The 19,706-nt window shown below is 37.1% G+C and overlaps 3 protein-coding genes across 4 annotated transcripts in view; 1 reads left to right on the plus strand and 2 right to left on the minus strand.

The window, feature by feature from the left end:
- Positions 1-2,022: 2,022 nt before the first annotated feature.
- On the minus strand, positions 2,023-4,316 carry LOC108781324 (mitochondrial tRNA-specific 2-thiouridylase 1). The gene is made up of 7 exons (XM_018549263.1): positions 4,310-4,316; positions 4,067-4,232; positions 3,818-4,002; positions 3,518-3,744; positions 2,707-2,874; positions 2,395-2,622; positions 2,023-2,137 (listed from the first exon to the last, which is right to left on the minus strand). The coding sequence occupies exons 2-7, from the start codon at positions 4,207-4,209 to the stop codon at positions 2,027-2,029; spliced, it is 1,062 nt and encodes a 353-aa protein (XP_018404765.1). The 5' UTR covers positions 4,210-4,232; positions 4,310-4,316; the 3' UTR covers positions 2,023-2,026.
- Positions 4,317-4,329: 13 nt separating this feature from the next.
- LOC108781222 (mitochondrial tRNA-specific 2-thiouridylase 1) lies at positions 4,330-6,967 on the minus strand. Its single transcript, XM_018549138.1, has 8 exons — positions 6,892-6,967; positions 6,613-6,777; positions 6,370-6,535; positions 6,121-6,305; positions 5,821-6,047; positions 5,010-5,177; positions 4,698-4,925; positions 4,330-4,440 (listed from the first exon to the last, which is right to left on the minus strand). Exons 2-8 carry the CDS (start codon positions 6,686-6,688, stop codon positions 4,330-4,332), a joined length of 1,161 nt encoding a protein of 386 aa, XP_018404640.1. The 5' UTR covers positions 6,689-6,777; positions 6,892-6,967.
- Positions 6,968-10,179: 3,212 nt separating this feature from the next.
- Sin3A (SIN3 transcription regulator family member A) overlaps positions 10,180-19,706 on the plus strand; it is an 18,712-nt gene continuing 9,185 nt past the window's right edge. Inside the window, exons 1-15 of one of the 2 annotated variants that reach the window (XM_018549306.1) lie at positions 10,180-11,693; positions 13,143-13,426; positions 13,503-13,679; positions 13,829-13,981; positions 14,166-14,497; positions 14,605-14,839; positions 14,930-15,181; positions 15,717-16,115; positions 16,209-16,660; positions 16,878-17,352; positions 17,498-17,744; positions 17,842-18,207; positions 18,316-18,485; positions 18,571-18,765; positions 19,191-19,469. In XM_018549306.1, coding sequence (XP_018404808.1) covers positions 13,163-13,426; positions 13,503-13,679; positions 13,829-13,981; positions 14,166-14,497; positions 14,605-14,839; positions 14,930-15,181; positions 15,717-16,115; positions 16,209-16,660; positions 16,878-17,352; positions 17,498-17,744; positions 17,842-18,207; positions 18,316-18,485; positions 18,571-18,765; positions 19,191-19,469 — 3,996 coding nt within the window. In that variant the 5' untranslated portion in view covers positions 10,180-11,693; positions 13,143-13,162. The remainder of the gene's footprint in view (positions 11,694-13,142; positions 13,427-13,502; positions 13,680-13,828; positions 13,982-14,165; positions 14,498-14,604; positions 14,840-14,929; positions 15,182-15,716; positions 16,116-16,208; positions 16,661-16,877; positions 17,353-17,497; positions 17,745-17,841; positions 18,208-18,315; positions 18,486-18,570; positions 18,766-19,190; positions 19,470-19,706) is intronic. The other variant, XM_018549307.1, reaches the window with a different exon arrangement.

Below are 19,706 nucleotides of genomic sequence, written 5' to 3' on the forward strand. Positions count from 1 at the left end.
CACACACACACACACACTCACTCACAGTCACTCACACACATGTTGAGAGACATTTTACGCGCTCTTTACGTTGAGTTACTCGTTACTCAATCGACCCTAATAACTTGCAGTTATCGTTCAATAACACGATACGCTATATCTCACATTCTACTTACGACCCCATCATTATATTGTATCCATCTCATCATCTGTCATACTGATTATTTTCCGTTCCAAATTGTAACAATATATTATAGATGCATGTATCTTTCAACTCAAAATATAAAAATAATACAAGAGACGCGCGCGTTAACACGCAAGACGTACGATGCTAATGATACACACTACTTAGGAGTATAGGATACTTGTTTGTTTTTATTAAAAATTAATAATTGTTCTTTGGAATTTAAATTGGGATCGTCCTATTTTGGCTTACTCACTTTTATTAGTCTCTTCTTCGACAGGGTAATCATCGTAGCTGGGTAAGATGTTCCAATGAAATCTATTGAAATCTATTGTTCTGTTCATCTCTGACAGAACTGCGGACACGTGTTAATAGCTTAATGATGACATACAAACGGTATTCATTCGATTAATATTCTTAACAATAAAGCGTGCACGTCCATAATAATTTCTATCATCGAAATCATTTCATTTATCTGAAATCAATAAGATTTATTATACCACGATGAGATACTAAAGATTTTTTATATCCTAATTACATTCGACATTATGAATAAAATTACTGTTCTTTCATTTCTAAAGCTTTCACTTTTCTTAAAATTATACGCTTAACTTTCTTCCAAATTTTAAATTAATATTTATAGTTATTATAATAATACACATATCCATCAGTAATCTGAAGGACGTATTGAGAGAAGTATGTTACAATTATCACTGAAAAAATCGAAAATCGCCAACTACGACTTGAATAAACATCTAATAGAAATTTGAGTATATTTCTATTGAAACATGTTGACAGTGTAAGGCCTATCGCACATGAAATGCATAATTGTGCATAAGCATAACATAAGGCCGCTGGACCAATGAGCATCTTATGTTAATCAATATGACGTCTTTATGCTGGATGCTCATTGGTCCAGCGGCCTTATGTGATGCTTATGCACAGTTATGCATTTCATGTGCGATAGGCATAAAGCCCTATGGCACATAAGAAAAACGTAAAGCCGTAAACGTAATCAGTAAACGAATTGACCAATCACAATTGAGAACGTAAGCGGCCACCGCTAGCTTAAAGCGGGGAGCACAGACTTTTGCATAACGCATAAACCATATACATAAAGAATTTGATTGGTTCATTGACTCATGCATAAGAAAATGGACCAATGAAATTCCTTATGCACATGCGTATGCAAAAGTCTGTGCTCCCCGCTTAAAGCATGGCTGCGTTCAACAGAAAAAGCAGCTTTGCAACTGTTGTAAAAATCTTGAATACGATTGGCTTATACATTTAGATCTAAAGAGAAAGTAAGGGCAAGACCAATCATATTAAAGAATTTTACAACAGTTGCAAAGCTGCATTATCTGCTGAATACGTAGACATGGGCGAGTTCAAGACGGCAAAGCGGCTTAGATACGCTTGCCGAGCGATCGAATATGATTGGTTGGATCTATAAGTAATAACCAATTATGTTCAATCGCTCGGCAAGCGTACCTAGCCGCTTTGCCCTCTTGAACTCGCCTATTGTGTATAGCCACATAATACAAACTAAAAGTACACACGCACAAAATTAAAAAATATATGTATTTCGTGAGTATACGTTCGATTAATCCATTTTGCGAAATAGTACTACACTCGCGCGGCGAGTACAAATATGCATGCTGTGTGTCCATACATATTTTTGAAATGTACAGAGAAATTGATACTTGAACATACAAAAATAAACAAATATTGCATATGAATAAAAACGGTTTTACTGAAATATTAATTTTATTATAATTAAAAATATTCATATATATATATATATATATATTTATTTATACATACACATTTAGTTTTATTTAAACTCTACCAGATGCTATTAAATTATGGCAATGAGTGTAATTTATACAATTGCCCAAGTGCAAAATAAGATGGCCCTGCATATGATATCATTGAGCTGCCCAGACATTCCTCTCCCGAGTATAAAACAGCGTACTGAAATTTATATAAATGCACATTTTATATTCTCACGCATGTATGTATACATATAAATTAGTCGACATCGATACAATCAAATTAATATATAAAATTAAGCAATAGTTGAAGTAATGGCGCGTTACTACTTAATTTATTGAAATAGAGCTTGGTTGGATTAGTAAATAACTTTTTGGTGGTAAAATTTAATTGTTATTGCCTATATAAACAGTCACAAGTATCATAAAAACACATCTTTATTATACACAATTAATTACCTGGCCTTTTGTAATTGCTCGTAAAGGTGCAGCAAGACGAATGAATAAGCGATCACTGGACATCTTGTATACTCTACAAGCAATCAGTGGATTTCTGTGTTGAAAGCGAAAGTTACAATTCAACACACTATTGGTCTGTCTTAATTCGCACGGCTCCTCACTGATCCAATAAATTTTCTCTGTTATTAAAAAGTTAGTGTATAATGCTGAATGAGTTGTACCAGCTACCTATGTACATCAGAAAAAGAAGAGAATATTATTAACAAATCTTAATTTATATTTTCAATGAAATTTTTATTTTTTACCGCGTACCACTGTAATAGTATTTGACCCGTGATCTTTGCTAAACACGTAATAAGGCTTGAGACAGCCAGCAATTTTGCATCTTTGTCCTATAGTCCATTTGTGAATACCATCATGTTTACCTATCAGCAGTCCACTGTCCAGATCTATATAGTCACCAGGTTTATCTGCTATATACTGCAACCGTAAAAAATTGTATCATTGTTATTGTCATCTCGCATTATCTGATCAGAAACAGTCAGGAGAAATACAGGATGTCCAGGAAATTGAGACTAATACTTCGGAAAGTGATTTGGGGGCTAAAAAGGAAGAAAAAAAGTTATATAAACATAGATCCGGAAATAAGTCGTTTCCGAATTATAACCACTTTTACATAAAAAATTAAAATTTTGATTCGAAGAAATAAGGAGAGATCAAGCTGTTTTTCAAAGAATTTGGAATTCCTTTGATAGAAGAATAAGGACCTGCATTTGTACTGAAAGTGGTAATTTTGAATATTTCATTTAATTCTACTTAACCTGTTTATATTTATCTAAAAATAATGTAGTAACCATATTTAAAAATACCAGAAAAGTAAAAAATAAGAAGTAAAAAAAATTTTTTAATAAAACATGTAGTTATTTATGTTAAAACACTGAAATAAATTATAATTGTAATTATGAAAAATAAATTTCAATTTTTTAACATAAAAAGTGATTATAACCCAGAAACGACTTATTTCCAAACTTAAGTAGCTTTTTTCCTCTTTTTCTTTGGCTCCCAAATCACTTCCTCAAGTATTAGCCTCCATTTTCCAGACACCCTGTATATGTCATTTTACCTCTGAAATAAAATCTTGAAAGTCACGTTTTCCCACGAAGCAAAGACCCATGCTTTCCTTTTTTCGTACTATTTGACACAATCCTGCTTGTGTAGCCATAAGCTTCACATGATTTTTCAAGTAATTTCCAAGAGGAAACATGCAATGTCTCAAGGTTTGTTGCGGTATCTGGCTCAAGAAGAACGTTTGATCTTTATTGCTATCTTGTGCCTGTAACAAGCGTACATCTACAGAATTATAATAGTAGCATTACATTAAGAAATATGGATGGATTAATTCTACTCAATATGAAATACTTGCTAGTGTTTGCTTTATAATTCTCTAGATATGGTCCAAAGCTTGTTTTAGCATAATGACCAGTTGCAATTGCATCTGCTTGAAACTTGTTACGTGCTAGATGAAAAAATTTATCAAACTTGATGTTCTTGTTGCACAAAATATCTGGATTCGGAGTATATCCATTCTGATACTTTTCTAACAAATCACTAGAAAAATTAAAGAATAAAAATGTCACTATCCTCGCTTGTGGTTGTTAAGAAGTTCAAGTACCTAAAAACTTCGTTCCAATATTCTTTAACAAAGTCAATCTGTATTGAAGGAATTTCTAATTTGTCACAGATCCATCGAGCATCATCATAATCTTTCTCGACTATGCACTTTTCTGTTTCATCCCTAATGTCCCAGTTTTTCATAAACACTCCAATAATACGAAATCCTTAAAAAATAGTATATATAATGTATACTTAACATATTAATGAAAGAAACAGGGCTAGGATTTTTCGTTAGCCTTACCTTTATTTTTAAGCAAAAAATTATGGCAATGAGTGTAATTTATACAATTGCCCAAGTGCAAAATAAGATGGCCCTGCATATGATATCATTGAGCTGCCCAGACATTCCTCTCCCGAGTATAAAACAGCGTACTGAAATTTATATAAATGCACATTTTATATTCTCACGCATGTATGTATACATATAAATTAGTCGACATCGATACAATCAAATTAATATATAAAATTAAGCAATAGTTGAAGTAATGGCGCGTTACTACTTAATTTATTGAAATAGAGCTTGGTTGGATTAGTAAATAACTTTTTGGTGGTAAAATTTAATTGTTATTGCCTATATAAACAGTCACAAGTATCATAAAAACACATCTTTATTATACACAATTAATTACCTGGCCTTTTGTAATTGCTCGTAAAGGTGCAGCAAGACGAATGAATAAGCGATCACTGGACATCTTGTATACTCTACAAGCAATCAGTGGATTTCTGTGTTGAAAGCGAAAGTTACAATTCAACACACTATTGGTCTGTCTTAATTCGCACGGCTCCTCACTGATCCAATAAATTTTCTCTGTTATTAAAAAGTTAGTGTATAATGCTGAATGAGTTGTACCAGCTACCTATGTACATCAGAAAAAGAAGAGAATATTATTAACAAATCTTAATTTATATTTTCAATGAAATTTTTATTTTTTACCGCGTACCACTGTAATAGTATTTGACCCGTGATCTTTGCTAAACACGTAATAAGGCTTGAGACAGCCAGCAATTTTGCATCTTTGTCCTATAGTCCATTTGTGAATACCATCATGTTTACCTATCAGCAGTCCACTGTCCAGATCTATATAGTCACCAGGTTTATCTGCTATATACTGCAACCGTAAAAAATTGTATCATTGTTATTGTCATCTCGCATTATCTGATCAGAAACAGTCAGGAGAAATACAGGATGTCCAGGAAATTGAGACTAATACTTCGGAAAGTGATTTGGGGGCTAAAAAGGAAGAAAAAAAGTTATATAAACATAGATCCGGAAATAAGTCGTTTCCGAATTATAACCACTTTTACATAAAAAATTAAAATTTTGATTCGAAGAAATAAGGAGAGATCAAGCTGTTTTTCAAAGAATTTGGAATTCCTTTGATAGAAGAATAAGGACCTGCATTTGTACTGAAAGTGGTAATTTTGAATATTTCATTTAATTCTACTTAACCTGTTTATATTTATCTAAAAATAATGTAGTAACCATATTTAAAAATACCAGAAAAGTAAAAAATAAGAAGTAAAAAAAATTTTTTAATAAAACATGTAGTTATTTATGTTAAAACACTGAAATAAATTATAATTGTAATTATGAAAAATAAATTTCAATTTTTTAACATAAAAAGTGATTATAACCCAGAAACGACTTATTTCCAAACTTAAGTAGCTTTTTTCCTCTTTTTCTTTGGCTCCCAAATCACTTCCTCAAGTATTAGCCTCCATTTTCCAGACACCCTGTATATGTCATTTTACCTCTGAAATAAAATCTTGAAAGTCACGTTTTCCCACGAAGCAAAGACCCATGCTTTCCTTTTTTCGTACTATTTGACACAATCCTGCTTGTGTAGCCATAAGCTTCACATGATTTTTCAAGTAATTTCCAAGAGGAAACATGCAATGTCTCAAGGTTTGTTGCGGTATCTGGCTCAAGAAGAACGTTTGATCTTTATTGCTATCTTGTGCCTGTAACAAGCGTACATCTACAGAATTATAATAGTAGCATTACATTAAGAAATATGGATGGATTAATTCTACTCAATATGAAATACTTGCTAGTGTTTGCTTTATAATTCTCTAGATATGGTCCAAAGCTTGTTTTAGCATAATGACCAGTTGCAATTGCATCTGCTTGAAACTTGTTACGTGCTAGATGAAAAAATTTATCAAACTTGATGTTCTTGTTGCACAAAATATCTGGATTCGGAGTATATCCATTCTGATACTTTTCTAACAAATCACTAGAAAAATTAAAGAATAAAAATGTCACTATCCTCGCTTGTGGTTGTTAAGAAGTTCAAGTACCTAAAAACTTCGTTCCAATATTCTTTAACAAAGTCAATCTGTATTGAAGGAATTTCTAATTTGTCACAGATCCATCGAGCATCATCATAATCTTTCTCGACTATGCACTTTTCTGTTTCATCCCTAATGTCCCAGTTTTTCATAAACACTCCAATAATACGAAATCCTTAAAAAATAGTATATATAATGTATACTTAACATATTAATGAAAGAAACAGGGCTAGGATTTTTCGTTAGCCTTACCTTTATTTTTAAGCAAAAGAGCCGTAACTGCGCTATCAACCCCACCAGACATGGCCACCACAACACGTCTAATCATCTCCAAGGAACACAATCAATTTGATCGAGTTACTTTTTCCCGTAAATTTTTCACAGTACATACATTGATATAATCCAATAAGGAATAATCTGTTGAAGATATAAATTTAAAAAATGATTAATTATGACATATACGTGATCGTGTGCAAATTTAGCACTCAGAATTCAGAATATACACTAATATACAAGTTGCTTTCCATTTACTCTGATATAATTCTCACTTATGACGTCATTACTCAGTTGATGCACGTTCCTTTTGCATTCTGAAAAGTGAAGCGGGGAGCACAGACTTTTGCATAACGCATAAAGCATGTGCATAAAGAATTTGATTGGTCCATTGACTCATGCATAAGAAAATGGACCAATGAAATTCCTTATGCACATGCTTTATGCAAAAGTCTGTGCTCCCCGCTTATGGGTGCGGTCGAGTTGCCACTACGAATGCTTCGAAGCGTTTGATTAACCAATCAGAAGGAAGAATTTTACAAATTAACCAATCAAGAAACACTTCGAAGTATTCGTAGTGGCAACTCGACCGCACTCTGTATCACTTCAACTTATTGCACTGTGGGCACAGTGAACTTAAGACGGCCTTCAATATAAGAACTGACTATGGCTGCGGTCGAGTTGCCACTACGAATGCTTTGAAGCGTTTGATTGACCAATCAAAAGAAAGAATTTTACAAATTGACCAATCAAGAAACGCTTCAAAGCATTTGTAGTGGCAACTCGACCGCACCTATGAAGGTATTCATAGACATAGCCGGTAGGCCGTAGACATCTGTGAACAGTGCATAAACATAACATAAGACCACTGGACCAATGAGCATCTTATATTATTTAATATGGCAACTTCATGCTGGATGCTTATTGGTCCAACAGTTTTATGTTATGCTCATGCTCTATTATGGCTGCATTCGGGCAGCGCGCTATTAAGCCTACGGCACACGGTGCTTGTTTTCCTGCTGGATTGCTAGCTGGATTAGAATCTTGCTACCGTATTGGCTGCGGTGCTGAAAGTGCCAATATCGCGGCCAATCCGATGGCAAGAATCTGATCTAGCTAGCAATCCAGCAGGAAAACAAACACCGTGTGCCGCTGGCTTTAGCGCCATTTGTGTGGTACGTCCTTGTCTCACGTCTAATGGACGACGAAGATAAAATGAAACAAATAGCGCTAATAGCGTCTCCCCGAATCTAGCCCATGTGCTTATGGCCGGTATTCATAGTCGGTTCTTATTTCAAGACTGTCTTAAGTAATGTCTTAAGATGCTAAAGCGGCCCTCTGATTGGTTCGTAACTCCTCAAGACTGAACTTAAGACGGTCTTGAATATGAGAACTGACTATGAATACCGGCCTATATGTTCTGTGTCTCCTCTCGTGTCGTTATGGAGTCCAAGTGATTCAATCTTCAACTTTTGTCACAACACACTACTCTGTTCAAACAAATTATTCACTTGGAATAATGATCTTATTGTTAGTAGCGATCACGGAGTAATACGAAGATCAAGCTCAAGCGGTCGGCCAAGATGGGCTCGAAACACGGTGTCGGAAAAGCGCTGTATAGAGTTCCTGTAATGCCTGGTTTATGCTTCAAGTCTTAATCCCAAGATCCTAAAATTCAACCAATAAAGCTGCCAGTTCTAACCGAAATTTGAATTCTATTGGCTGAATTTTTGGGATTAAGACCGAAGCATAAACCAGGCATAAGAGAGTTGTGTCAATCTTGTATAAATTTTCATTGGCTTTAAAGTAAAATGGCGGAACCAATCATCTATGCTGTTATATCCCCACTTTTGAGTAATGTGAACGCGGTGGTTTAGAAGTTGTAAGAGTAGAATTTTCGTTAAATAATATAAAGCCCATGGCACATAGAAAGGCCGTAAACGTAATCAGTAAACGAATTTACCAATCACAGTTGAGAACGTAAGCGGCCGCCGATGTTCCGCGTCCTGATTAGCTGACTATCAGCTAATCATGATATTCATTGAGTGGTATTAAAAATGGCTGACTAATAGACGATTGGTGGATTTCATATTTCATCTGCAAACGACGCCATTTTTATTACTTTTCTTAATAATTTTGCGATACTGACTTAAGCCGGTTGCGCTTCTCTGATATATTTAGGACTCTAAAGGCCACATCACACGTACCACATCTCGATTTTCCATGGGGTTTACCGAAATCGTGTTTCGACCCCATATTGATTTTTGAGCTTGATCTCCTTATTACTCCGTGGTAGCGATAATTGATTTTTCTTTTCGTTTGTCACGATTCGCAGGAATAAGCCGTCGCGAGCGCCATACCGTGAATGTGATTTGAGGTTGAAGCACTCGGATAATCCGAGCAAGGACCGCCGGTTAATCGACGCGCGATTCTCCGGTTAGCGACCAGTCAAGTTCATTAAACAGTCACGACGCATTTGAGTGCAGTTCATATATTAGTTGTAATTCTCGTACGACGCATTACACGGCGGCAACATGCTCGATAAAACGGCATATGTTGAAAACTGCAAAGTCACTGACGATCTTTCTACTGCTTTTGACCACTTTCGACAAACGACGCGCGATCTCGTCGGTTATGTCGCGCAGTTTGCATGTGTGACCCAGATTACAATGGGGGGGGGGGGGGGGGGACTTGGAACAGCTGGGTGAACCGTTCGCTATGAAATCGCGCTGCGCACACGTCTTTCTGCGCATTGCTGCGCCCTACCCTACCCTATCTACCTACGCCTCAACTCAACCGCCGCCGGCGGCGCAACTCAGAACCGTATTGCCGTATGTAGCGCCAAGGTTGTCTCTTCGACTATCGATACCCCCGGACACTCCTTATGGATACCACCCAGCTTGCGTTCGGAAACATCAGCCGAATCAGTATCCCCGTGCATCGTCTTATCATTGTTTATAACATGGATTAACAAGGATAAGACGATACTCGAGTGAGGTTTCCAAACGCAGCCCCTAGATGTGTCTTTTTATCCTTGTTGCTTACCGAATACGAAACAAGAACATGATACCTGGAGCGTACTCGGGTCGGAATCTGAACGCTCATTTGGCGGGATGTCGCGCAACAGCGTACGAAACATTGAATTCGATGTGTTCGGATCTGCACTCTATTATTGAAAGCGCACATGTGCTTTATATATTCGCATCTTCATTTTTGTCGCAAAACGCGACAATCCAAACGACGAAGATCGAAACTTGCAAATTTTCATTTGTCTAACAAAGTGATAATCGCGAGACGCTTTTGCGTTTACATTCACATCACGCGGTTAACTACGCAATGCTAACAAATATCACTCGACTATAATACATACATGACATCGTCGCTGAATTTCCACGCAATCGGTCCCTATCTCCATTCCTTAATGACCTCAATTCCTCTGTTTTGACTCCCCGCGAGCGAGCGAGCGCGCGCGCAATAAGAGAGAGAGAGAGAGAGAGAGAGAGTAGCGCACGCGACCACAAAAATCGGAATGTCTGGGAAGCGACGATCACATAAGCTCGATAGTGCGCGCTTCAATTTGTACAAATTTGTCCGAATGTCGGAAAGCCGGAACGTTGCTCGCTGCTCCATGGATCGCAGACACAGATCTGCGATACGGATGGTGAACATGGTGATGCGATGTCTGATAATCGGTAACAGCAGCAGCCAAGCCGAGTTAACCCGAAACCCAAGTGGTTGGTAACAGACGCCGCTGGTCGCGCCAATACGCTTCTGCGCAGTACATTCCCCCCTTCCCACGATCATCTTCCCGCTACGCGACCAGTCGGAGTCGGTTCCTTGTTTGCCATCACAAAATCCAATAGTTTGCCTTGTACCGCTGAAGGAGTGAGGGTGTACGGGTCGACGGTTTCATGTACGCGTCTTACGAAAAAGTGCGGTGAATCCAACGAATCCGATGTAACGCGCGTCTCTTGCTTACGCAAAAGATGTACATTATCTCACGTTTATTTACCCATACTACAAGATTTCGCCGTTGCTAAAGAGTGCATTTGCGCGCGCGCGTATTCGTGGAAGCAAGAACACAGTAAATTCCTACGGGCAACCGGACCGACCGGCCTGTTAAGGCTTCGTCGATTTTTTGGTCGTGAAAAAACAACGGATCAAGAGAGCCTGAAGAGAAAGAAAGAGAGTAAGAGAGAGAGAGAGAGAGAGAGAGAGAGAGAGAGAGAGAGAGAGAGAGAGAGAGAGGAAGATAGGTGTGGAACACACAGAAATTGTGCGAGAGGGAGGAGGAGTCTAGTACATACATAAGGAGAAACAGAGTGAGAAAGTAAGAAAAAGGGGGGAGAGAGAGAGAGAGTGCGCGCGGGCGCGCGCGCGCATGGTACTGTGTGCGCGGATGCGTACATGTGTGTGAACGGAGCGAACGCGAACGGAAGAGGAACAGAGAGAGAGGTGGAGACGTCGAGAGAGAGAGAGAGAGAGAGAGAGAGAAGTCTGTGAGTGTAAGGGTCGATTGTACGACGCCGTCGAGAGGCTCGATCGCGAGGGAAGAAACTGGTGATACACACAACCGAGGGTGTACTACGGTACCCGCTGTGGTGGCGGTGGAGGCGGCGGTGGCGGCAACAGCAGCGGCGTCGGTGGCGCTTCGCGGAGGAAGTGACCGCACGCGGCGCGGACGTACGTTACTTGTCGCGGAGTCCGCTCCGGGAATGCGTTATGTATTTACGTAGAATATTGCGTAACGTACAAGAGACCGGCTAGAGTGTGTTTAGAAACGTGCATCGTCTTAGAATTTCACAGCATAGATCAACAAGAACTACCGGCGCAAGTTTCGCGCGTGCATACGCAGTAGGAATCCAACCCGACGCGATCGAAAGTTTCGAGGAGCCACAGGAGAGTCGGCGACACCATACCAGTGCAGTGGACGATTCACGGCGACAACCGAGAGACGTATCTTGATTTCGACGTCACCGCTCGTATCTTTCGTCGTACTTGTACGACAAAACTTACCTAGGAGATAGAAACGCAGAACGTGTTTTTTCAAATGGAAATTGGTACGTACGGAGAAAGAGACCTCCACACACATATTTATCATACATTATTCGTACCTCGTTTTCCTCGTGTATTCGACGCGACTTTGTACATACGCGCTGGTTGACGATTCTGCAACGGAGCTCAATCGGGTCTCCTTCCCCTCTCTCTTCCTCTCTCTCTCTCTCTCTCTCTCTCTCTTTCGCACGAGTTTATAACTTATTCTTCTAACATGCTTGTGTCTCACTCCGATATGTGATAAAGTTTCATTGTAATATTATTACCATTTACATCGCTGAATTTCAAACTGCTACAATAAAGATGTATGTACCTTTGTATACTCACCGAATTAGTTTCAAATGATTATGAAATTGAAAATAAATTTGTGGAGTAGAGATCTCTCCTGAAGGACATCAAGATATTCCATATAACCTAACTTTATGCAGTTTTCACATGTTGCATTTTCATGGACCTTTTCAAACTCAGCATACTTTAACTATGCACAAACTTATTCATTTAAAAATCTATAAATTATTATAAGAATTTAGATAGGCTTTCTCCATATGATTTAACTGATAAAATATTTGAAAACATTAAACAGGAGACATACAAATATATATGCCTACACTTGAAGTATGTGTCTTGAAAATTGCTACTGTATAATCTACTGTTGTTTATATCTTATATAAACAATAGTAGATTAATAAATCATGATATTTATATGAACACAAATGTACTTCAGTATTTGACACTCAGAGATATCTCTGTTTAATTATAATTCATAAGATGATTTATGCAAGATATAAATGTAAATCTAAATTAACTTTTTCTAAACATAATTGTTAACTTTAAACTTTTCAAGATCATATTAAAATCTGTAAGTGATATTGACAATGCATAACTATATATATATATATATATATATATACACACACAAAATGTAAGTAATATTCAGAGATATGTATTATAGATGTATGATAGGATAAGTGTGTATGGTTGCATTCTGTTGCAAGCATACGACGCATAAAATATAATTTTATTCTTGTTTGCAAAATATTAAACAAGAATAAAATGATACATCATGTGCATCATGTGTGCAAAGGAACAACCTGTGTGTTTGTGTGTAGTGTACATATATGTGGCAAGCAACATTAGAATATATTTAACATCAGTCTTTCAATATAGATTTAGTTCATAAGTGATATATATATATATATATATATATATTTCTATGTTACTTGTCATTATCATTTTTGTTAATTTTTGTTTTATTTTACACTTTGTCATTTTTATACTTAGAAATAATCTAATTTTATAACATAGAAAATTTATCATATGTTAGGTAAATTCTTGTTACAAATAAACCGTGTCTGAACTATATTTACTGAAAATGTAATGCTCTCGATAGTGATTTGTGAGTTAATTGTATAAAACAGAAAAAAAAACCTCTTCTAGAATTATTTTCTTTTCAGCAACTCCAATGTGATTTGCGATGAAACGTGTTCGCGGACTGGACGACGTCGCATCAGCACCAGCAAAGCACTCATCGGTGAGTGCAGCAAGTGGCTTAGGTGGTGGAGGAGGTAGTTTAGATTATCACGCCGGTAGTGGAATAGGTGTTGTTGTACCTGGTCAAGCAATTCGGTCTGTTGCATCAAAAGAAATGCCAGGAAGTATACAGTTTGGCACTGCCCAAGCTCAACAACAATACACTGGAGCGATTGTTGTGCCAACCGCAGCACCATCTCCTATCAAGGTAAATTCTCATCGTGATTGTATCTGCATGCTGCAAGTGTGATGGTGATGAAGATAAATAAATGTTACATATGCAGCAGGCGAGTGGCTCTGCGGGAGGACTTGGCTCCACATGTAGCAGTAGCAACATAAATACCAGTGGTGGTTTGCATAGTGGAATAGGTGGTAATAGTCACACAATGGCTTCCCAACAACCTACGGCAGGATCTCAAAATCAAGTTCATGTGCAACAGCAATCAACAATAAGGCATAAGGTGTGGATTGTCTACTTTTTTCTTTTATGTATCGCACAGACACGTACAAACGCGTGCATGCACGCGTAAACAAAAGTACAAATACTTACGCCTATTGTGCGCTTAGATAATCGTTACAAATTTGTATATAACAACTATTGTCATTATAGGTACATTCTGGTAATGTAACACCTTTGGCTTCCACTCCACCTGGCGCTAATCTGGGAGGAGGAAGTGGATCTCAACAATTTCAGAGATTAAAAGTAGAAGATGCTTTATCTTATCTGGATCAAGTGAAATATAAATTTAGTGATCAACCACAGGTGAGTATCGAAGAATTAAATATATTAAATATGAATTAAATAAGAATAAACGTCAAGGAATTATATACATATATGCGCGCGCGCGTATGGTGTAAACTAGTGTATTCAAACGTATCGGTTGATTAATAATGAAGAAATATATTAGTATTTTTCATCACGTTGACGCAACATTTTTTATTTGTAGGTGTACAACGACTTTTTAGATATTATGAAAGAATTTAAATCTCAAAGTATAGATACTCCGGGCGTTATAACCCGAGTGAGTCACCTCTTCAAGGGACATCCCGAACTTATCGTTGGTTTCAATACGTTTCTCCCACCCGGCTACAAAATAGAAGTACAAGCGAACGAGCAAGGATATGCTTTCCAAGTATCCGTCAGTATGCCCAGTCCAACGGCAACACATACCGCCACATTGTCGCAGCATCATTGTACAGTGAATGTTGGTTCACCTCCAGTAGCTAGTCCACCCACGCAACCTGCAAAAGCACCTCCCGTTTTGCAAATAATGCCAGGGTAAGCTGGTATTCCAATAAATCTATAGTCTATACATATCTATATATTACTAAAAATTAATTATGAAAAAAAGATGCAATATCTATAGCTACACCGATTGTCCTTAGGTCGGGTAATATACACCATACTTTAACAAACAGTATTACAACCAATAGCTTAACTGTTCACGCGCCTTCACCACCACCAGTGTCAGTGTATAATAATTCGCACGTTAGCACTGCACAAGCGCAAGCTGTCAGTCAGGCTTTAAATCAAGCAGATGGTGTGTCGACTGGTGGACAAACTCAACAAAGTCAGCCGGTTGAATTTAATCATGCGATAAACTATGTCAATAAAATAAAGGTAGGATTATTAATAAGAAAAAAGAGTTTAACATGATATAGAAAATAATCAAACATATGTAAAATGTATAAAATTATTATTCATTTTTAGAATCGGTTCCAAGGTCAACCAGACAAATACAAACGCTTTTTAGAAATATTGCATACGTATCAGAAAGAACAGCGAAATTTAAAAGAATCTGGCCATATGGGAGGCACAAGTTCCGCTCCGACAGGTGGAACGAAACACTTGACGGAGGCGGAAGTTTACAGTCAAGTTGCTAAATTATTTGAAAATCAAGAAGATTTACTTGCTGAGTTTGGACAATTTTTACCAGATGCTACTAATCAGCAAAGCTCGTTGGTGAGTCGGCGTTTATTACAATAGAACAATAGAGTTTCGACGAAATAGAATTTTTTATGAAAAATTGCAATTCTGCACTAAAAGAAAAATTTATATAAAATATTATAGTTTATAGTGCGCACGCGCTTACACACACACACACACATAGAGAGAGAGAGAGAGAGAGATACTGACTATTTAACACACGTTTGTAAGAAACGTATATGTATATGGAAATGTATCGTTTTTTGTTTTTGTAAACTGATAGCAGAACATGCAAGAAGGAGAAATATGGGGAGATGATGTTTATAAAACGCATATTTTTCTATTATAAATCTCTTGTGTCGCGTTTTAAACACGATCATTTGCTACTACATATATTCTTCTGATCCTTTTGTATATATATATATTTAAACATAAGATAAAAGGAGAGATATTACCATAATTTTTCTTTTTGTTCTCCTATTTGCTCACATTTCTTCTATAGAAGAAAGCTATTTCTTCGTCGAATAAAATAACCAATTTTGATTCCTATTAGTCTCTTGTCATGTTTCAGACTAATAAGACGACATCAGTCAATGATCATACGGCAATTGTCAAGAAACCAATTGGACTTAAAACACCTTACAATAATTCTGGTACTATATCGAGAGATCTTCGAGAAGCTAGCAATACGGCTGGATTGGAACGTGACAATCGAGAACATAGAGAACGAGAACGGGAGCGGGATAGATCGAACATAAGAGATATCAGTAGTGGTCAGAAATGCGGACATAGTACAGGACAATTGAAAAGAAGTCCGTCATTTTCGACTTCAGCGACTGCGGGAAATTCTCATCATATACAACATGGGCCGCCACCTTCGAAAAAGCATAAAGTGGCTTCGATGCGCGATATTTCCATTGCAGAAGCTGGTAAATACGGTACCTTGAACGATTATGCTTTCTTTGATAAGGTGAGTATTAAGTGTATCATTTATAATTTTTTCATTGTAATTACGTTACTTGCCGCAAATAAGTTTTCTTAAATAAATACGATGTTGCCTTAGGTTCGAAAAGCGCTCAGATCGCAAGATGTCTACGAAAACTTTCTTCGATGTCTTGTGCTTTTCAATCAAGAAATAATATCGAAATCAGAGCTTATTCAGTTAGTGACACCATTTCTCGGCCGTTTCCCCGAATTATTACGTTGGTTCAAAGATTTTCTGGGCTACTTGATTGATTCGTCAAGCACTACGGTGACAAATGCAGGAAACGCCATTGGAGTAGAAACTTTTCCAAACAGCATTGTACGTAGCCATCAAGAACGGCCACAAGGTGACTTAGCGATAGAAATTGATTATACAGCGTGCAAGCGACTGGGAGCATCGTATTGCGCATTACCAAAATCGTACATTCAGCCAAAATGTAGTGGCAGAACGCAATTGTGTAAAGAAGTCCTCAACGATACCTGGGTTTCATTTCCAACTTGGTCAGAAGACAGTACATTTGTAACGTCAAGGTAATTGATCATTTTATGCCTCTACACATGCGAGAAACTTATTCTTTTTCAATTTCTTTATTTCTCATCTTCTTGTACACACTTTTCTTCCCTTATTATTATATTTTTTTAACTATCCATTTATTACATACATTATAATGTTATTTATTTGTTAATAGTGTTGTAAAAAAAAAATATATAATCAAAATATCAATTGTGTATGCATTGATTCGCCTAGGAAAACACAATATGAAGAATCCATATATCGATGCGAGGATGAACGTTTTGAATTAGATGTCGTTATAGAAACTAATGCATCGACAATTAGAGTGCTCGAGGGTGTTCATAAGAAAATAAACCGGATGACTCAAGAGGAAGTACAAAAATATAAACTGGACGAGTGTATGGGTGGTTGTTCACCTACGATTCATCAACGAGCAATAAAAAGGATATACGGTGATAAAGCTCCCGACATTATAGAGGGTCTCAAAAGAAATCCTGTAGTAGCTGTACCTGTTGTACTTCGTCGATTAAAAGCTAAGGAGGAGGAATGGCGAGAAGCGCAAAAGGGATTCAATAAAATCTGGAGAGAACAAAACGAGAAGTACTACTTGAAATCTTTAGACCATCAAGGAATTAATTTTAAACAGAATGATGTAAAAGCATTGAGATCTAAAAGTCTGTTCAATGAAATCGAAACATTATACGACGAGGTTGGTATACGTGTCTTAATTTTAATTCTCATCTCTTTCTCATCACTTCTATTTTTTTTCCTTTCCCTATATCCCCTTTTTTGTTTTTCCTTTTTTTTTTTTCCTCTCGTTTTGCAATTATTTAACGTATTGGCACATTGTACAGAGGCACGAACAGGGTGACGACGGTAATGGCGATGGTCAAGGAAACAGTGGTCCACATCTCATTCTATCGTACAAAGACAAGTCTGTATTGGACGATGCTGCCAATCTCTTGATCCATCATGTTAAACGGCAAACCGCTGTTCATAAGGAAGACAAACAACGGATAAAGCTTTTGTTGAAACATTTTATACCTGATCTTTTCTTCCATCCCCGACAAGAACTTAGCGATGACGAAAGGGACGAAGACGGTAGATTCTCTTTTTTATCTCATAATTATTATGATTTTCGTGAAGACGAATACGTTGTATTTTTAAAAATACATTCTCTGATTTTATTCCGCTACAGATGAGAAGGAAGATGTGAACATGGCAACGTGCAACAATTCGCAATCCGCAACAACTTCATCATCGTTGAGTGGTTTGCAAGCTAATAGGAGTAAGACTCCCGCATCGCCAAGTACCTCTTCCGCTACCAGCAAAAATGAACCCGACGTCAAAGTACCAATGCACGCTCTCTCAAATGACCCCGAGGAAGCGTATACACTTTTTATGGGGAGTAATAATTGGTACCTTTTCCTGAGATTACATCATATACTGTGTGAAAGATTAACAAAAATGTACGACAGAGCGTTTGCTCTTGCCGAAGAGGAAACAAAGTATAAACAGCAGCGCAAGGAAAGTACAGCGGTCGCTTTAAGATTGAAACCAAAAAGTAAATAATTTATTTGCCATATTTTAAATTGTCAATTTGCATTGACAATTGGTTATCACGCATTGCGTCATATATTAATCACACTTATTGTTGGTATACTTGACACAGGTGAAATTGAAATTGAAGATTATTATCCTGCCTTTCTGGATATGGTTAAAAATGTCCTCGATGGAAATATGGAAGGCACAGTGTACGAAGACACGTTGCGAGAAATGTTCGGTATACATGCTTACATTGCTTTTACTCTTGACAAGGTCGTTAATTATGCGGTTAGACAAGTAAGTAAATTTTGTTTATTTCTTTTTTAATGACATCACGACAAGAGAAAACAAGTGGACACGCGAAATTATATATTTCTGGCAGTTGCAGCACCTAGTCTCAGATTCCGTTTGTCAACAATGCATGGATTTATTCCAAAGGGAGCAACGTCAACCTAAAGAAAATAGCGGAGCTGGCGGATTATGCGCCACTGCGTACATGAGATTAAGTGCTGAATTATCATATCAACGCAAGGCGGAAAAAACAATGGCAGATGAAAACTGTTTCAAGATATATATAGTGAGTAACTTTTTTATTTTAATTTTTTATTTATTACAGAGTTACAGTAATAGTGGTAATAACAGTTACTATTAATGATATAATTATATCACATAGACGAACTTTTTATTTTCTTCTAAATATATGGAATGTGTGTCTAAAATATCTTTTTTTTTTTATATATTACTAATTTTTCTTCTTACACAAACTCACGTTTGTACATGAAGTAAATAGAAAATAAAAATACGCGATAGTTTCTAACAACATTTTGAGAACACCGTATGTAATATAACGCCGTATATATAAAAACGCCATGATGATGTCACTAGGTCGCAAATGAAACTAATTCGTTAGAATTATCGATAATAAGTGTTCCATTGAATACTGTATACTATGTATAATTAGATTTTAGTCGCAAGCTTTTAAGCCTATTTTTTTTGTTTCAGTATAAAAAGGACTGTAAAATGACGATGGAGTTATTAGATACAGAAGGCGATGAAACAGTGGATAATGGCTGTAGAGAGAGAGAAAGGGAAGGCGTTACAGTTTCTGAAAAATGGTCAACATACGTTGAGAGATTTTCTGCACCAGCTGGTCAAACTAGTCCAAAAGACACTCCTGCCTTAACAGAGAATGAGCAGACGACCAATCATCCTGTGAGTAACGACCAGGCAGCAAGGGGGGGGAGGGGCAGAAAACGCAAGAACACTGACATTAGCAAAAAGGTATAGGATCCAAATACCTTTTCATAATCATTGCCAACATTCAACTTAACGTTTATTCGCGTAATTGACACTGTGATTAAAACGTTGTACGCTTGTACTTCGTCGTTTTTTTTTTGCTTACAATGATGAGTGTCCCAAAGAGTAAAGGTTTAATGGAACTTTTTCCTATCAAAAGTAGATTTTATTGGACAAGTAAAATAAATTAGACGCCTTTATGAAGGAGGGGGGGGGGGGGGG

This window comes from Cyphomyrmex costatus, unplaced genomic scaffold (assembly GCF_001594065.2).
Source record: "Cyphomyrmex costatus isolate MS0001 unplaced genomic scaffold, Ccosl1.0 scaffold8, whole genome shotgun sequence".
NCBI classification, from domain to species: Eukaryota; Metazoa; Arthropoda; class Insecta; order Hymenoptera; family Formicidae; genus Cyphomyrmex; species Cyphomyrmex costatus.

Coding starts and splice junctions, on each gene's coding strand:
- LOC108781324 (XM_018549263.1), bottom strand. CDS start 4,209: ATGAAAAACTGGGACATTAGGGATGAAACAGAAAAGTGCATAGTCGAG. Junction 4,003..4,066: donor TATTGGAACGAAGTTTTTAG/GTACTTGAACTT, acceptor TAATTTTTCTAG/TGATTTGTTAGAAAAGTATC. Junction 3,745..3,817: donor GAATTATAAAGCAAACACTA/GCAAGTATTTCA, acceptor ATAATTCTGTAG/ATGTACGCTTGTTACAGGCA.
- LOC108781222 (XM_018549138.1), bottom strand. CDS start 6,688: ATGATTAGACGTGTTGTGGTGGCCATGTCTGGTGGGGTTGATAGCGCA. Junction 6,536..6,612: donor TCTTTTGCTTAAAAATAAAG/GTAAGGCTAACG, acceptor CTATTTTTTAAG/GATTTCGTATTATTGGAGTG. Junction 6,306..6,369: donor TATTGGAACGAAGTTTTTAG/GTACTTGAACTT, acceptor TAATTTTTCTAG/TGATTTGTTAGAAAAGTATC.